Source organism: Mirounga angustirostris, unplaced genomic scaffold (assembly GCF_029215605.1).
Source record: "Mirounga angustirostris isolate CCGP_5_RB_7025 unplaced genomic scaffold, mMirAng1.0.hap1 SCAF_11, whole genome shotgun sequence".
Taxonomy (NCBI): domain Eukaryota; kingdom Metazoa; phylum Chordata; class Mammalia; order Carnivora; family Phocidae; genus Mirounga; species Mirounga angustirostris.
The window spans coordinates 68777203-68793621 of record NW_026991719.1 but is presented as its reverse complement, the minus strand read 5'-3'; the positions used below and the strand labels follow the sequence as shown (position 1 = coordinate 68793621).

Sequence of the window (16419 nt, the reverse complement as noted above, 5' to 3'; positions counted from 1 at the left end):
CTGTAGTGTAACAACTTTCAGTTCTTCCCCATTGAGGATGTTATTAGCTGTGCATTTTTCATATATGACCTTTATTGGGTTTGGTATGGTCTGTCTAACCCTACTTTGTTGAGGGCTTTTATCATGAATGGATGTTGCACTTTGTCAAATGCTTTTTCTGCATCTATTGAAGTGATCATGTGGTTCTTAACCTTTCTTTATTAATGTGGTGTATCATGTTGATTGATTTGAGAATATTGAACTACCCTTACAAACCAGGGATAAATCCCACTTGATCATGTTGTGTGTTCTTTTTAATGTGCTGTTGAATTTGGTTAGCTACTATTTTGTTGAGAATTTTGGCATGTATAGTCATCAATGATAGCCTGTATTTTCTTGTAGTATCTTTATATGGGTTTAATATTGGGTAATGCTGGCCTCATAAAATGAGTTTGGGAATGTTTCCTCCTCTTCAATTTTTAGAAGAGTTTTAGAAGGGTAGGCATTTATTTTCCTTAATGTTTGGTATACTCACCAGTGAAACCATCTGTTTGGGATTTTCTGTGTTGGGAGATTCTTGATTACTGCTTTAGTCTCCTAACATAGTATTGGTCTATTCAGATTTTCTTCATGATTCACTTTTGGTAGGATATGTATATCTAGGAATTTATGTATTTCTTTTAGGTCATCCAGTTTGTTGGTATAAATTTTCATAGTAGTCCCATGGTCCTTTTTATTTCTGTGGCATCATTTGTAATGTCTCCTCTTTCATTTTGCATTTAATTTGAGTCTTCTTTTTTTTCTTAGTCTGCCTAAAGGTTTGTCAATTTTATTTATCTTTTCAAAAAGCCAGCTCTGAGTTCTCTCTTTTGTATTGTTTTTTTGCTCTTTATTTCATTTATTTCTGCTTTGATCTTTATTATGTCCCTCCTCCTGTTCTAGAGCTTTTTCTTTTTTTCTAGTTCCTTGAAGTATAAGGTTGAGTTATTTGAGAGTTTTCTTGTTTCCCTATTTCTTTTTTGAGATCTTTCTTTTTTTCTTAATGTAGGCATTCATTGCTATAAACTTTCCTTCTTAAACCAGTTTTTGCTCCATCCCATAAGTTTTGGCAGGTTTTATTTCTGTTTTGGTTTATTTTAACTTACCATTTGTTTTTTTCTTTGACCCGTTGGTTGTTCAGGAGTTCTATTGTCTTGTTATTTGATTTTTTTTTTTCTCACAAGAAATCTTCTATCATTCTGATATTTTTTTCACTATATGTAACATGTCTTTTTTTTTTTTTTATCTCTATTTGCTTTTAAAGTTTTCTCCGCCTTGGATTTTGAGAAATTTGGGTCGATGCCCTTGATATAATTTTCTTTATTTTTCTTGCACTTGGACTTCATTGAGCTTTTTAGATCTGTAAGTTTATGGTTTCTGTAAAATTTGGAAATTTTGGAAACATTATTCTCTCACATATTTTTTCTTCCTTTCTTTCCTTTTGGGACACCAATTGCATTTGTGTATTATGCTGCTTGAAGTTGTCTCACAGGTCACTGATGCTCTGTTCTTTTTTTTATGCTGTGTTCCTTTTTGATAGAATCTATTGTTGTGTCTTTACCAATCTTTTTACCTGCCATATCAAATTTTCATTCATTTTAATTTTTTTGTCTTACATTTTAGTTTTTATCTCTAGAAATTTGATTTGTGACTTCTTATATCTTCTGTGTCTCTATTTTTAATATATAGAATGGAGTTATAATAACTGTTTTAATGTCCTTATCTGCTAATTCTAACATATGTATCAATTACAGGCCAATTTTGATTGATTGGTTTCTTCTCATATGTTATTTTTCTTCTCTTTTGTATGCTTGACAATTTTTGATAAGAAGCCAGATATAGTAAATTTTTCCTTAGTGTATGCTGGACACTTTTGTATTCTTACACATATTCTTGAGCTTTATTCTGGGGCACAATTAAGTTATGTGAAACAATTTAATAATTTGGGGTCTCCCTTTTAATATTTCTTAGGCAAGACCAGAGCAGTATTTAGGGCTACACACTACTCAGGCAAGTTACTTCCAAGTACTCTACCAAATACTCCATGAATTATGAGATTTTCCAGTCTGACTTGTGAGAACAAGCAATATTGTCTACCCCTATGAGTTCTGATTTCCCTCTAACCCTTTCAAATAGTTTTTCCCACAGATATTGGTTTATCAATAATCTGCTGAATAATTGAGGAAGACCCTCTACAGGTCTCTGTAGTATTTTCTCTGCTCCTCTCACCACTCTAGTAGTCAGTCCTGCTAACCCTGTCTGCCTTGGTCTTCCCTGACTCTCAGTTCTGTCTCATCCACTCAAGGAACCTGCCAGGCACTGCCTGGGTTTCCCTTACCTACACAACAGCCTGAAAACACTCAAGGTGGTAAGTTTGGGCAATCATAGGGCTTGCTTGATTTGTTTTCCATCTCTTAGCGATCACTTGCCTTTATTGCCTAATATCTTATCTCTGAAAAACTTGTTTCCTGTATTTTATGGTTGGTGTGTGTGTGTGTGTATGTATGTGTGGTGGGGAGTGTTGTTTCAAACAGGTGGGTGAATCCAGCCTCTGGTATTCTATTTTGGCTAGAGGCAGAAGTCCTTGGACTATTGAACTTTTATCATTTTTTATGAATATCAATTAGGTCTGTTTTATTGAAGTAGTTCAATGTTATTTTCTAAATTACTTCCCCATTCATTTTTGCATATTTGTCCTTTCTCCAATAGATTTTTTATTGTTTTATTCTCCTACATACTTTCATTATTTTTCAAATTCTGATGTTACTACTTAGAGTCTTTAGTTTCACTACTTATACTATTGATGAAATGTTCACAAATGATGACTTTTTATAGATGATGCTTGTTAAGGAGAGTTTACTTTTCCTTCTTCTAAAAGATGCTTGGTAGAGATAGTTTATATTTAAAATTGTGTTTTATAATCAGGTTATATTATATTTACAACTTGTTATTGTAATAGAGATAAAGTAAGCATATTCACAGTCTGTGAGAAACTTATGATACTCTGACCACTATAATGCTGGCAGTCAGCTGCCAATCTTGGATTTATGTCTTGCTTTCTTCAGTATTTTATACTTAAACCATCACCTATTGAGTATATTAACAACATGGGACCTTCCCTTCTATGTTGTATGATTCTACACATACCCTTATACTTTAGGGCCCAGCTTACCAGCAAAGATCAATACCTCTTTTCTCCTTGACTATTTAGCACATTCCAAGATAACCCCTGCTACTTTACATTTTCTTCCTCCCTTACTAACAGTCCAGTTCCACAGATTTGGTATCCTCTGATTTAGAAATGACAAATAAGGGTTTACCATATATCAAAAAATCTGTTTGAAGATTCTGACAGTTAACTCTGCAGAGTATAGGTTTGGTTTTCCCTGCGTATACGTCAAACAAAACAGATCACAAAGCTACTGATGCTTTTATATTTTGAGAAAATATGAAATAATATATTTTATTAAAACCTTTGCTACTAAATAGTTTCATATAAGTGTATACATATATTTTTTTCATTTTACTTTAGGATTTGCTCTCCCATATGCTACATATGGACCCACATCAGCGATACACTACAGAACAAGTATTAAAACACTCATGGATAACCCACAGAGACCAGTTGCTGAATGATCAGCCAAATAGAAATGATACATCACATGTCATTAAGGTAAAACAAACATACTTTTATGCATCTCCTAAATGTTTAATAAAGCCTGCATGCCATTCACTGACAACACATATAATTACCTTAAATACCTTTATTTTTTAAAGTGTATTTATAGATTTTTTTGTTTTTGTTTTTGTTTTTTAAATAACAACCATGGATTCTTGTTAATATTCTCTACCTGTTGCTGTTCGGATGATAAATAAGAATTCTTTGATTGTATTTGACTTGCTCTTGAGACACCAGGACTAGAAGTGTACTAAATACAAGTTTCATATGGAAAGAAAAAGTTGATATTAGTTCCTAAATTAATAACCATTGGTGCAAATTCCCATATTTATAGACACTGAACCTAGATTTAAGATTTTAGCATTTTATGCATTTATCTGTTGATGCATACTTAGGTTGTTTCAATTGTCTTGGCTATTATGAATAATGCTGCGCTGAACACAGGAGCACAGAGATCTCTTTGAGGATAAATGAATAGTGGTATACATATATACAATGGAATATTATTCAGCTTTAAAAAAGGAGATCCTGCCATTTCAACACCATGGATGAACCTAGAAGACATGCTAAATGAAATAAGCCAGACACATAAAGAAAAAAATACATAATTTCTTTTATATGTGGAAATTTTAAAAACTCAAATATTTAAAAGCAGAGAGTAGAAAGGTGGTTACCAGGGGTAGGGAAGAGGGGAAAATGGGGATATATTGGTCAAAGTACAAAGTTGTAGTTATGTAGGATGAATAAGTCTAGGTATCTAATGTGCAGCATGATGACTATAGTTGATAATACTGTATTAAATATTGGAAATTTGATAAGAGTAGATTTCACATGCTTTCATCACAAAAAATGATAACTATGTGAGAGAAGATATGTTAGCTTGACTATAGTAATCACTGTACTGTATATATGTATATCACAATATATTCCATGTCTTAAATATATACAACTTCTATTAAAAATAAAATTCTTAAAATGTTTAAAACAAATTACATGAGTGATGAAAGGCTGATAAAAAGAATACATTTTAATGTTTTAAGATGTGAAGAAGCATAGTCACTGAAATAAAAAAAATATACAAATAAGCAGGTATTAATTCATGAAGGGAACATCAGTGCATAGATCAAGTGTATGCAATTACTTGCCTCAGAAATAAGGTTGTATTCTAGTTAAATCTCTCATGATATAATATGGAATTTTTTTTACCTCCAAAGATTGTTATTCAATTTGTCTTATTTCTCATTATTTTAGGGAGCAGTGGTCACCACATATTCTGCCCTGACTCACAAGACCTTTCAACCAGTCCTTGAGCCTGTTGCTGCTTCAAACTTAGCTCAGCGACGCAGCATGAAAAAACGAACATCAACTGGCCTGTAAGATTTCTAGTGTTCACCTCAGCCATACTGGATGAAGAAAAAATTAAATGTGTGGCTTTTTGCCTAATCTTATATCAAAGGCATCATCTTCTACATTACTTGAATATTCTATTTAAATGCCTTTTTTTAGGGAGATGAGATTTAAAAAACACAGGTCCACAGTACTCATACAATGTTGTTTTGCAGTAGTGTCCAAGTGTTCAAGTATATAATTGGTGTCTACAAGGTCCTAACAATTTTTCTGCACACTCACTTGTAAAATTCCTTTCAAAAAATTTACTTTAATAGTTTTTCTGGTCTCATAAAATAATGATTTGGGGAATCATTACCAATAATCAGGATACAAATATAATAGTATACTGCCAAGCAATGTAAATTATTTTTTAACATCAGATCCTGAAGAATAGGCTTTTTTAAAAAGAAAAACAAAAAAATGTATCATAGAAGCTTGTTATTGTGTACAACCAAAGGACTACATTCATTTGTGCTAATATGTGAACTCCTGATATAGCTGGTGCCAAAGTTTTTACAAAAGAATTAAATCACAAATTATGTGTGCAGACAGACCTGTATACTACCTATAAATGTCCTCATCTAGAAATTAAAAAAAAAAAGAATTAAAGGTTTCAATAAGTCCTCTGTAAATTTTACATCTAATGGAATTGTAGTACAATTGAGAAATTTTTTAGCCAAAGGCTTTATACTGGTGTCGTAATCTACTAAATAGGTTATAGTTAAGCCTTTGAAAATAAAGTACATGTGTTGCTACTACGTTCATGATATGTAAGCTGAGTTTCAAGTTAATCAATTGGATTTAATCATTATCTGTCCCTTTTATAATGAACTACACTGTTGTTTTTTGGCCTTCCAAAATTGGATTACAGTGTAACATATTAATTTACCTTGAATCCTATGGTAATATAGTTTAAATTTTATTGTAGTGGATTTAGCACACATGATACAGTATAATGCATTTCAGTAAACCTTTAGATAATGCTACAAAGAGATAACCTGACATTTTGAAAAGGAAGCAATATTAATGGTTTACACAAAATCTGAACACATTTTTAATCGTATTTATAAAAAAAGTCTGACAAATTTGGTCTTATTAAACTTATGATTCAGAACCACTGGGTAATATATATTGTTTTCTCTAAATGATGGAATTTTAAAGAATCTTTTCATGTTGTTGAAGAAAATACCATTACTGCTACTACTACTACTATTACTATTATTACTACTACTACTGACAGAAAGAAACTCATGAATGTAAACTGGAGGATATTACAGTTTTGTTTAGTGAATATAAATGAACTACTTGTAAGTGCTAAATGTACTGTTTGCTGTGTATTTTATTTTGTTTAATTCAGAGAGAAAGTTGATTACTGAGCACTGAAGTATACAGTTTAGGCTAGAAGACTTGTAACTTCGGTATTCAATAAAGGAAACTATACATATTCTCTTTATAATGTAAGTGATATATATTCCATGTACAAAAATCTGTTTATTGGGTGTGATGTATAAAAGTATATACCCTTAATTTGAGATGTCTTTTTGCAATAATTGAAAGACATTAAAAAAACATCTAATGCCACATGGAAAACATTACTTAGAAATAGACTGGTATCATATCTTGTGGATTTTTATTTCCCAATTTGGCCTTTTCTTTCCTCATTTTGCTTTATTACTAGAAGTACTTGCATGTAACAATTTGTGTCCATATATTTTGACTTACTTTCCTCTTGTCATCTTGTTTGTGCTGTCATGCCTTCTTCTTATCGGAATTAATATAACAAACTAAGAGGTATGATTTTGGTGTTGAACTTCTCAGAACAGAGATAATATTTCCATGTATGCTTTTCTAGTAATAGCATTAGGGTAAGTGAAATTGGAAAGTGAAAAATTATCACAAAATAACTTTCAATCTTTCCATAATCAATAGTTTTTAAAAGTAGCTGATCTTAATTAATTTTTCAGTGAGGTTACTCAGAAGGGTACTATCATACAGTCCTTTCATGAAAGGAACACAGAATTAAGCAATGAACAACATGATTCTTCATTGCTCAATGAGGACTGACAAATTATAAAGGACACAGATATGCTAGTGGATTTTCCCAATAATTGTGTAAAACATTTCTGCTGGAAAGTTCAAACAAAGTAGGTTAAAAACAGTAATTGGGACAACCCTACTGTAAGGGAAGTCTTCAAACTATATACCCTGATTTTGTAGAAGGAATCCAGGTAGGGATGTCTAGAGCTAGCTTTTTTGCTAGAGCAAAAAAGGCAGATGTGAATGGGAGCTTTTTTGGTGGGGCTTCTAAAATGCTTAACCACTGAAACAAATCCTTTCTATAAAATTTTAGGATATTGTTTTTAATGGATTCATGAACAATTAATTTGCATTGTTTTTCTTTCTAGTTGATGGTTCTTGCTAGTATTTAATGATAGCACAATTTGAGTTTTTATTGTTCTGGAAGGAAGAGGATATTATATTTTTTTCCTGAAAGGGAAAACACCAGGTTTGCCCAGATAGACTAACAATTTATTATCCTAAAGCGCATATTATCATGAATAAACTCAGGAAACCATTGGTAAGATAATTAAGATTTAGTGGTGGTGATTTTGTGGGGGAGAATGGTTTCAGTTATTTCATGAAAATCAAACTTGAGCCTATTTTGTTAGACCCAGAAATGCCTAAACCTAATTTTTTTAATTTATTGTCATTGATAATTACATATAGTAAAACATTTTGATAGAACCTCTGGTTAACCCAAAGGGATTTCTTATGTATAAGCAACCCACAAACTTAAGAACAGATGCTTGGTGTTTACAATGTCTCCTCATTGAAACATCATGTTAAGATAGTACTGTCCATAGGAAGTTACTCATACTGATTTGAATAGTATTTTCCTGACAGCATGAGGCCCTTCATATATGAAAAAGGAAAAGAACTGCTTAACTTGGCCTTAAGATCAACTAGAAAGCTTAGGATTTAAACTAGGCAAAGTATGTCTGTGGCATTCTGTATATTCTTTTTCCCTGGCTTTCCAGTCCCCACATGCTATCCTACTTGCGTACCTCACAGAGGACTCCATCATGATTAAAGCTTACTCCAGAAGGATTCTCTGCCCCAAAAGCACCTCACACCCTTTCCCTTCCCCAAATCAGAACTTCCATTCTCACAGAGCAGCTATATTCAGCTAAAAGGATGAAAGGAGAGTGATCTCATTTATAAATTAATTCTCTTTTTTTGTCAGTGGCTAATAAATAATTGGCATTTTTCAAGGAAGATGTCCGTTAATCTAATGAATTTCTAGTTGCTGGATTTTTAGGCAATCTAACCGGATGAGAATAAATTGTTTATCAGTTATTATCAGGGAAGTTATTTCTGGGCAAGGAATTTACACAATATGCCCCAGGATCAGATTATCTCATAAACTGTTTCTATTGTGCCCTGCTTCATCCTTTCTACTTCTCATTATACTTTTTCTCTTCCAAGAAACTTCCAAACTTTTTAATCACAATGAACTTATATGATAGAATGGTGTGGAGGGAGAGACAGTTGTTAAGTGCATATCTATCTGTATTCTTGTTTCTCATAGTTCATAGCCTATAACATAAGGAGTCTCCAGCTCCCCCAGCCTCTATTCCTATTGTATTGATAAATAAGAGCATAGAAATGTTGAGTACAAACTATCAGTGGAGTCCAAGTCTGCAGATCCTTTGTCTACATTTCAGGACACAGAGATCCTTGATCTTCTCAACAAGAATGCAAGCCATATTAAGTCAACTGCAATTAAAATCCTTTAGAACATTTTCTTACATTTCAAAGCTTATTTAGGTATTTTTGATGTGTATCTCAATATAAACGATTGCTGAAATTAACAGAACAATTCAGTAGTGTGCTATCTGCCTTCCTATGCAAGAGTGCAGTGGCATTGATAGTGATTACTCACAAATAAATTATACTCATGGATGCACTGTTCCTGGTTTTATCCTTACAATATAGTGAAGTCCGTCATATCATTTGAATAAAATGATAATGCTTGATCACCTAAAATTCAGTTTGGTTGCTAACTCTTGAAGGTAGTCCTAAATTGTCCTAAATTGTAAGGATAAGTTTCTTTGAAATATGAAGAAAAATACAAAGGGAAAGTATTTTTAGAATATATAAATTCAAGTTTGTTTATATATATTCCACAAGTTATGTACCTTTTTTATTGACCAGCAAGAAATCTTAGCTAAATGCTTAGAAATAAATATATATGTGATTGGCAAGTTAGGATTTGTTCTATATTCACATTTCTAAACCTTGGACAATAGAGCTTCCTTGGATGACTGTTTAGCTTTTGTACTATTTGTCTAATTATGTGAACTAATTTACTCTTCAAAGGGTATTTATTAAACATCTAATTTTATGTAGAACAGTTCTAGAGAACGTACTAAGTGCATTAGTTTATTAATAAATTGTCATAATGTGACCAATTGGATTTATTTGCTTTTTTCTTTCCTATCAAACTAATATTACTCAGGTCACATTTGAGTTCTCTTTTCAAATTCACTCAGAAAATAGATACCACTAATAGCAAAAAATGTAAGTTTGTTTTTTAATATAATAATTTTTTTTAACATCACAAAGGCATTCTAGCAAAAAAACCCATCCATTTTAAAAGTTATAGAAGAAACCTTAGTTAAATATCCAAATGCCAGCATGGTTTGGAAATGAGAATTTATTTTGCATTAAAATCCACAGTACAAAAAAGAGAGAATATGGTTTTTCTGTATTTGATTCAAAAAAAAAAAAACAGTACTGTTGGTAGTTGTGAGTTACATAAGATTTATGCAGAGAGAACAAAGCTTGGGGCTATAGTTACAATTAAAAATGCCTTGCCAACACTTCCTATATACTTTGGGATTCCTAAACTTATTTCCTGATATAGAAAATATATTTCCTTGCATTTTATTACACCTCTCAAGGCAGAAGTGGTGTTAAATAGAAATTGTGTGTACTTTAAAACTCAAAAGTTGCAATTTAAAAAAAAAAGGTCCCAATTGTTCAGATAACTGTATTTCTTTCTCTGACTACATTATGGAATTTATACCATCATTTATTTTATAAATGTTTTCTTTAAAGCACTATTTCTTTTGACATTATGGTTTTCATTGTACTTTTTTCATATAAGATCAAATCCAGTAGTGCATTTTACATTGTTTCTTTCCCTCACAGTGCTGCTAAAGAAATGGCTATCATTTTGAATTTACAACATGCCAAAGATGACATAGAAATTATTTTTGTTCTTGTTAAAACTCTGTGAGCAACATTTATCACGATATCATGTTAAATTGCTGGCATTCTCTGGGTACTAAATAAAAAGGCTGCAACTTTCTAACATTTTACAGTTGATCTTGCTTGATCATTTATAGATGTAAAACTCTGCTTTTATAAACACATACAGCTATTTGCAGATTTTATTAAAAGCTGTTAAATATTGTTTAGGAGCCAGTTGGAAAAAAAAGTGCTTCAAGATATTTGTTTATGCATTTGCCTTGATATTTCCTGAACTGTAATATTACCCACTTTAGTATTATTCTTCTCATGTTCCTATAAGGCAAGGTAATTTAAGAAAATGAAGATGAAAACTTAAAATACTTTTAGGACTTACCAGGAGAATACATTTGTCTGCAAGTTAGTTGAGGTAACAACCTTTTCTACAGTACAACAAATTAAAACCTTAGTCTCTGGGTATTGGAAAAAATATTTTAAGCTTGGTATCAAGTAGAATAACATAAATGCTGCCCCCCCCCAACAAAAGTCATGCATTTGTAGTGTTAGGTTGTAGCAGCTATGCATACACATATAGAAACAATTTTGTATGAGGTTCAGAAATGCATTTGGAGCTGGCAATCAAAATCTCTGTACCTCTTCTATTTTTCTAAATTTCTTAAAGGTAAACAGGTTAGACCCTAGGGCAACTTTGGGAAGTCTGCAGTAACTGCTTTCCCACTGGCCACCTCTTTTGCATCTCTCTTCTGCTTTTGCCTCTTTCATGCCTTCCATCCCTCCAACCCCTTAGTAAAATATCTGATAACCATGTATACATCATTATACTTTAAGCAGCTTATTCTCACTGAAGTATTACTTTTTTTGCATTTTCCTTTTAAGCATTAGCTACCAAGATAAGGAAGGAATGTGATTTTTGGTCTGTGGGGCCCTGAAATAATTCAGGCCTACCAGGCTAAAGCTGATTTAATCTTCTTAAGTTGCCCTGGAGGGTACGGTAAGTAGTAGAAGAAGCAGACCACAATTTGTTTCTCCCATGATTCCCCAGTGTCCTATTTACTTGGAGAGATAGACTGAAAATATTGGGGACCTATTTTTGAAGGTAGAATTTATGTCCTTTTACTTTAGCTTCTTCTAGGATTAGAACCTGCTCTACTTAAGCCTATAGAGGCCTCTCTATATCTTTCCTTCCTTTATCCCTGTGCCCCACTTCCCTGCCTAAGTACAGGTTAGAACCCAGGCCGTGCCTTTCTCTCTTGCTGCTTCAAGACTCACATTTCTCTCATTTGCTATATTGCACAGTGTGGTTTTGATTTGAATTTGCAATCAATGCTGCCATAAATAACCTTATGCATATACATCTTCATATTTTTGAAGTGGTATGGTCAAGGTATATTTATAAAATGAAATTGCTTAATTGAAGGGTAAGTACATATGTAGTTTTATTAGCTATTGCCAAAATCCACTCCATGGGAGTTATGCTATTTTTTATATATTTTTTTTTATTGTGTTATGTTAGTCACCATACAGTACATCATTAGTTTTTGTTGTAGGGTTCCATGATTCATTGTTTGCATATAACACCCAGTGCTCCATGCAATACATGCCCTCCTTAATACCCATCACCAGGCTCAAACATCCCCCTACCCCCCTCCCCTCTAAAACCCTCAGTTTGTTTCCCAGAGTCCATAGTGTCATGGTTCATCTCCCCCTCTGATTCCCCCCCTTAATTTTTCCCTTCCTTCTCCTAATGTCTTCCATGCTATTCCTTATGTTCCACAAATAAGTGAAACCATATGATAATTGACTTTCTCTGTTTGACTTATTTCACTTAGCATATTCTCCTCCAGTCCCATCCATGTTGATGCAAATGTTGGGTATTCATCCTTTCTGATGGCTGAGTCATATTCTATTGTATATATGGACCACATCTTCTTTATCCATTCATCTGTTGAAGGGCATCTTGGCTCTTTCCACAGTTTGGCTATTGTGGACATTGCTGCTAAGAACATTGGGGTGCATATGGCCCTTCTTTTCACTACATCTGTGTCTTTGGGGTAAATACCCAGGAGTGCAATTGCTAGGTCATAGGGTAACTCTATTTTTAACTTTCTGAGGCACCTCCACACTGTTTTCCAAAGTGGCTGTACCAACTTGCATTCCCACCAACAGTGTAAGAGGGTTCCCTTTTCTCCACAACCTGTCCAACATTTGTTGTTTCTTGTCTTGTCAATCTCATTAGCCATCAGGGAAATTCAAATCAAAACCACACTGTGCAAGACTGTTGAATCTCAGATCTGTACCTCTGAAACAAATAATGCAATATATGTTAAGAAAAAAAAGAAGAAGAAGAAGAAGGTAGCGGGAGGGGAAGAATGAAGCAGGGGAAATCGGAGGGGTGGACGAACCATGAGAGATGATGGACGCTGAAAAACAAACAGGGTTCTAGAGGGGAGGGGGGTGGGAGGATGGGTTAGCCTGGTAATGGGTATTGAGGAGGGCACATTCTGCATGGAGCACTGGGTGTTGTGCACAAACAATGAATCATGGAACACTTCATCTAAAACTAATGATGTAATGTATGGGGATTAACATAAGAATAAAAAAAAAAACACACTGAGATACTACCTTACACCAGTTAGAATGGCAAAAATTGACAAGGAGTTATGCTCTTTTTTATTTATTTATTTATTTATTTATTTATTTATTTATTTATTTATTTATTTATTTGACAGAGAGAGAGATAGCGAGAGCAGGAACACAAGCAGGGGGAGTGGGAGAGGGAGAAGCAGGCTTCCTGCCGAGCAAGGAGCCCGATGTGGGACTCGATCCCAGAACCCTGGGATCATGACCTGAGCCGAAGGCAGACGCTTAACGACTGAGCCACCCAGGCGCCCAGGAGTTATGCTCTTTTGCATTCTACCCAGCAATGCATGAGAGGACTTGTTTTTCCATAGCCTCACCAATAGAGTGTATTAACAGGCATTGGTATTTTTGTCAAGCTGAGGAGTAAGAAATAACATCTCAGTATACTTTTAGTTTGCATTTCTCTTATTTTGAGTGAAGTTTAATATATTTGCATATGTTTGTATCTATAACGTTTTGGTTTCTCTATTTTTCAACTTTTAAAAGTCCTTTATACAATTTAAGGCTTTTAGCCCTTTATCTATTATCTGATATATATTGCAAATATTTTCTTTCTGCTTGTCACTTGTTTTTTACGTTGCTCATCATATTTTTTTCCATGAAAAAATGCTAAAAATGTTTTAAATCGAAATTATCATATTTGTCTTTCATTATAGCAATGCTTTTAATCATAGTTAGGAAGGCTTTCCCAACACCCAAGATATAGTGTAACACGTGTTTTCTTTCAGTACTTGTATACTTTTTTTTAAAGATTTTATTTATTTATTTAAGAGAGAGAAAATGAGAGAAAGAGAGCACGAGAGGGAAGAGGGTCAGAGGGAGAAGCAGACTCCCTGCTGAGCAGGGACTCCGATGTAAGACTCGATCCTGGGACTCCAGGATCACGACCTGAGCTGAAGGCAGTCGCTTAACCAACTGAGCCACCCAGGCGCCCAAGTACTTGTATACTTTATATTTTTCATTTATTTCTGAGATCCTTTTCAATTTTATCTTTGTGTGTAGTATTAAGAATGTATCTAATTTTTATCCATTCCAAATGGTAATCTAGTTTTCCCAACACCAGTTATGAAAACACTAACTTTGTCAAAGTAATTTGAGATATACTACTTTTATCATACACTACAATTTTTATGTAGTTAGGTCTTTTCTCTGGACTTTCTATTCTGTCCCATTGATTTGATGCTCCAATGCTCCAGTGCTGCAGTATTTTGCTTATGGAAGTTTCATGGTATAATGTTTAAATACCTGATGGGACTAGTTCTGCCTTAATATCTCCCTTTTCAATGTTTTCCTGGCCATTCTTATGTGTTTATTTTTCTATATGAACTTTTGGATCAACTTGCCTGTGATTCATAGAAAAATGTAACTAAATTTTAACTATCCCAACATACAATGGGGAAGATAGAACATGATTATTGGAATAAAAAAAATCATTTGGATGATGGGAGGATGGGAAATAGTGCTGTGGTCCTCAGTCCATAGAATATAAAATAGTTTTGGATTGGAATAAGGACTTCTTGCCCTTGCAATGGAATGAGGCCCTTACTCACCTGATCTTTAAGCACTTGTTGTTTTTCTCTTGAATTATGTTCATTGCCCTTAATGGCCACATCAAAAATAGGAATTTAGATTACCTTAATGAAGATTCTGTCATTAGCAGCCTACTTTCTTTCAATGTCTTTAGGCACTGGAAATTGACTTATGCCAGTGGTTCTTAAAAGTGTGGCCTATAAGCCAGGAGCATTAGTATCATCTAGGAACTTGTTAGGAATGCAGAATCTCAGGCATACTACAGAGGTACTGAATCAGAAACTGGAGCTGGGACCCAGAGACCTTTGCATTTAAATTCAAGCAATTTTGATACATGCTTACATTTGAGAACTACTGGTTTAGGGGTTGAATAAGCACATGATTTTACCAGGCTTGAGAATATGATGACATGGTACCTTTAAAAGTTTAGCATACTTTCAGGGACTTCAAGGGAAGACAGCTGAGTGGGAGGATCCTAGACTCACCTCATGCCATGGTTAGACCTAGATAACACCCACATCAGGATAAATAAACTGGAAAATGACCTGAAGACTGGCAGAATAGACTCTATAGCTAAATGTAGAGAAGAGGCCACATCTAAGAGGGTAAGAAGGGTGGAGATATGTTCAGGAGCCAAACTGACCCACAAGACTGTCCACAGGAGAGAGGGATGCTGTGGGCATGGAGAGGGGAAAGAATTACATCCCAACCAAGTATCCAGGCATGGGAGACCCACACTGGGAAGATAAATCCCCAGAGCATTTGACTTTGAAAACCAGAGGCCTTAACTTTGCTAATTCTTAAAATCAGTGGTGCCTAACACCTGGAACTTTAAAAATCAGCAGCTCAGGTCTGGGAGAGCAAGAGGGTAATAGGAAACTGAGTCCCTGCTTTTAAAGAGACAGCACAACAAAGAGCTCCACTGAAATAAAGCATAGAAGCAGCAGCTTGTAAAATGCCTGGGCCATGTGGGGATTTATTTTATTAATCTCAGAACATGTGCTAGAAGGGCAGAAATCTTTGGGAAACTTCTCAAAGAACAAAAGGACAGGCAGGTGGGCACCATTTCCCTACCCCACCCCCACCAGCCTAGATAACACAGACACCTACAGAAACCAGCACAGCACAAAAGCTCTCTCCACCTAGCTTGCTAACAGAGTGTCCCAGCCCCCACACTCTTCTGGGAACCTATCTCCTCCATCCCAGCCTCAGCAGTTTTCCCAGGTGGCTGCAGGTCCCATCCCACAAAGGACCAGTGCAAACCTTGCTGGCACACATGCCCTGCCCAAATGTACCCCTGTGAAATTGCCCCCTCCAACATGCCCTTGGCAGTGTGACAAGCCTGGCAGAGTGCAAGCAGCCCCAGTAGGAGATAGCACCACTCCAAAGTGACTCCTACCCCAAGGAGAGGAGAAGATAACCACACACAGCAGTCCAACTGCAGCTCCAGCAGTGGCCTGAGGGCAGACATCTGGTCTAACAGTGGACCTGACCACCAATGAAAGTGTCTCAGGGGACAACACAAGGAGAGTGCCCTACAGTTCACTGTTACTTCATCTCGGGCAAACACCTGGTCCGACTCAACTCAAGCCCAAGGTGGCCCCAGACTGGGCCACTAATAACACAGAGACCAAAACCTGACACAACAAGAAGACAGTTATTGCAAAAGACTGGAATGAAGGCAAACATGGCTCAGCCACAACAGTAGGGCACAAGCAACACACATAGACACCCTGGAAGTGCCATGTTCTGGTGAAGAGGGGATATTGCTCTGCAAGGTACTATAGGACATCTTCATAAGGTCACTACTTTCCAGAGCAAGAGACATAGCTGACTTTCTTAACACATAGAAACAGACACAGTTAAACAAAATGAGGAGACAGGAATAT

General features: G+C 34.9%; 1 protein-coding gene across 1 annotated transcript in view; it reads left to right on the top strand.

The window, feature by feature from the left end:
- Positions 1–10470, top strand: part of RPS6KA6 (ribosomal protein S6 kinase A6) — a 194883-nt gene extending 184413 nt beyond the window's left edge. Inside the window, exons 21-22 of the mRNA XM_064574293.1 lie at positions 3551–3691; positions 4949–10470. Of these exons, the coding sequence (XP_064430363.1) occupies positions 3551–3691; positions 4949–5074 (267 nt within the window). The 3' untranslated portion in view covers positions 5075–10470. The remainder of the gene's footprint in view (positions 1–3550; positions 3692–4948) is intronic.
- Positions 10471–16419: the final 5949 nt, after the last annotated feature.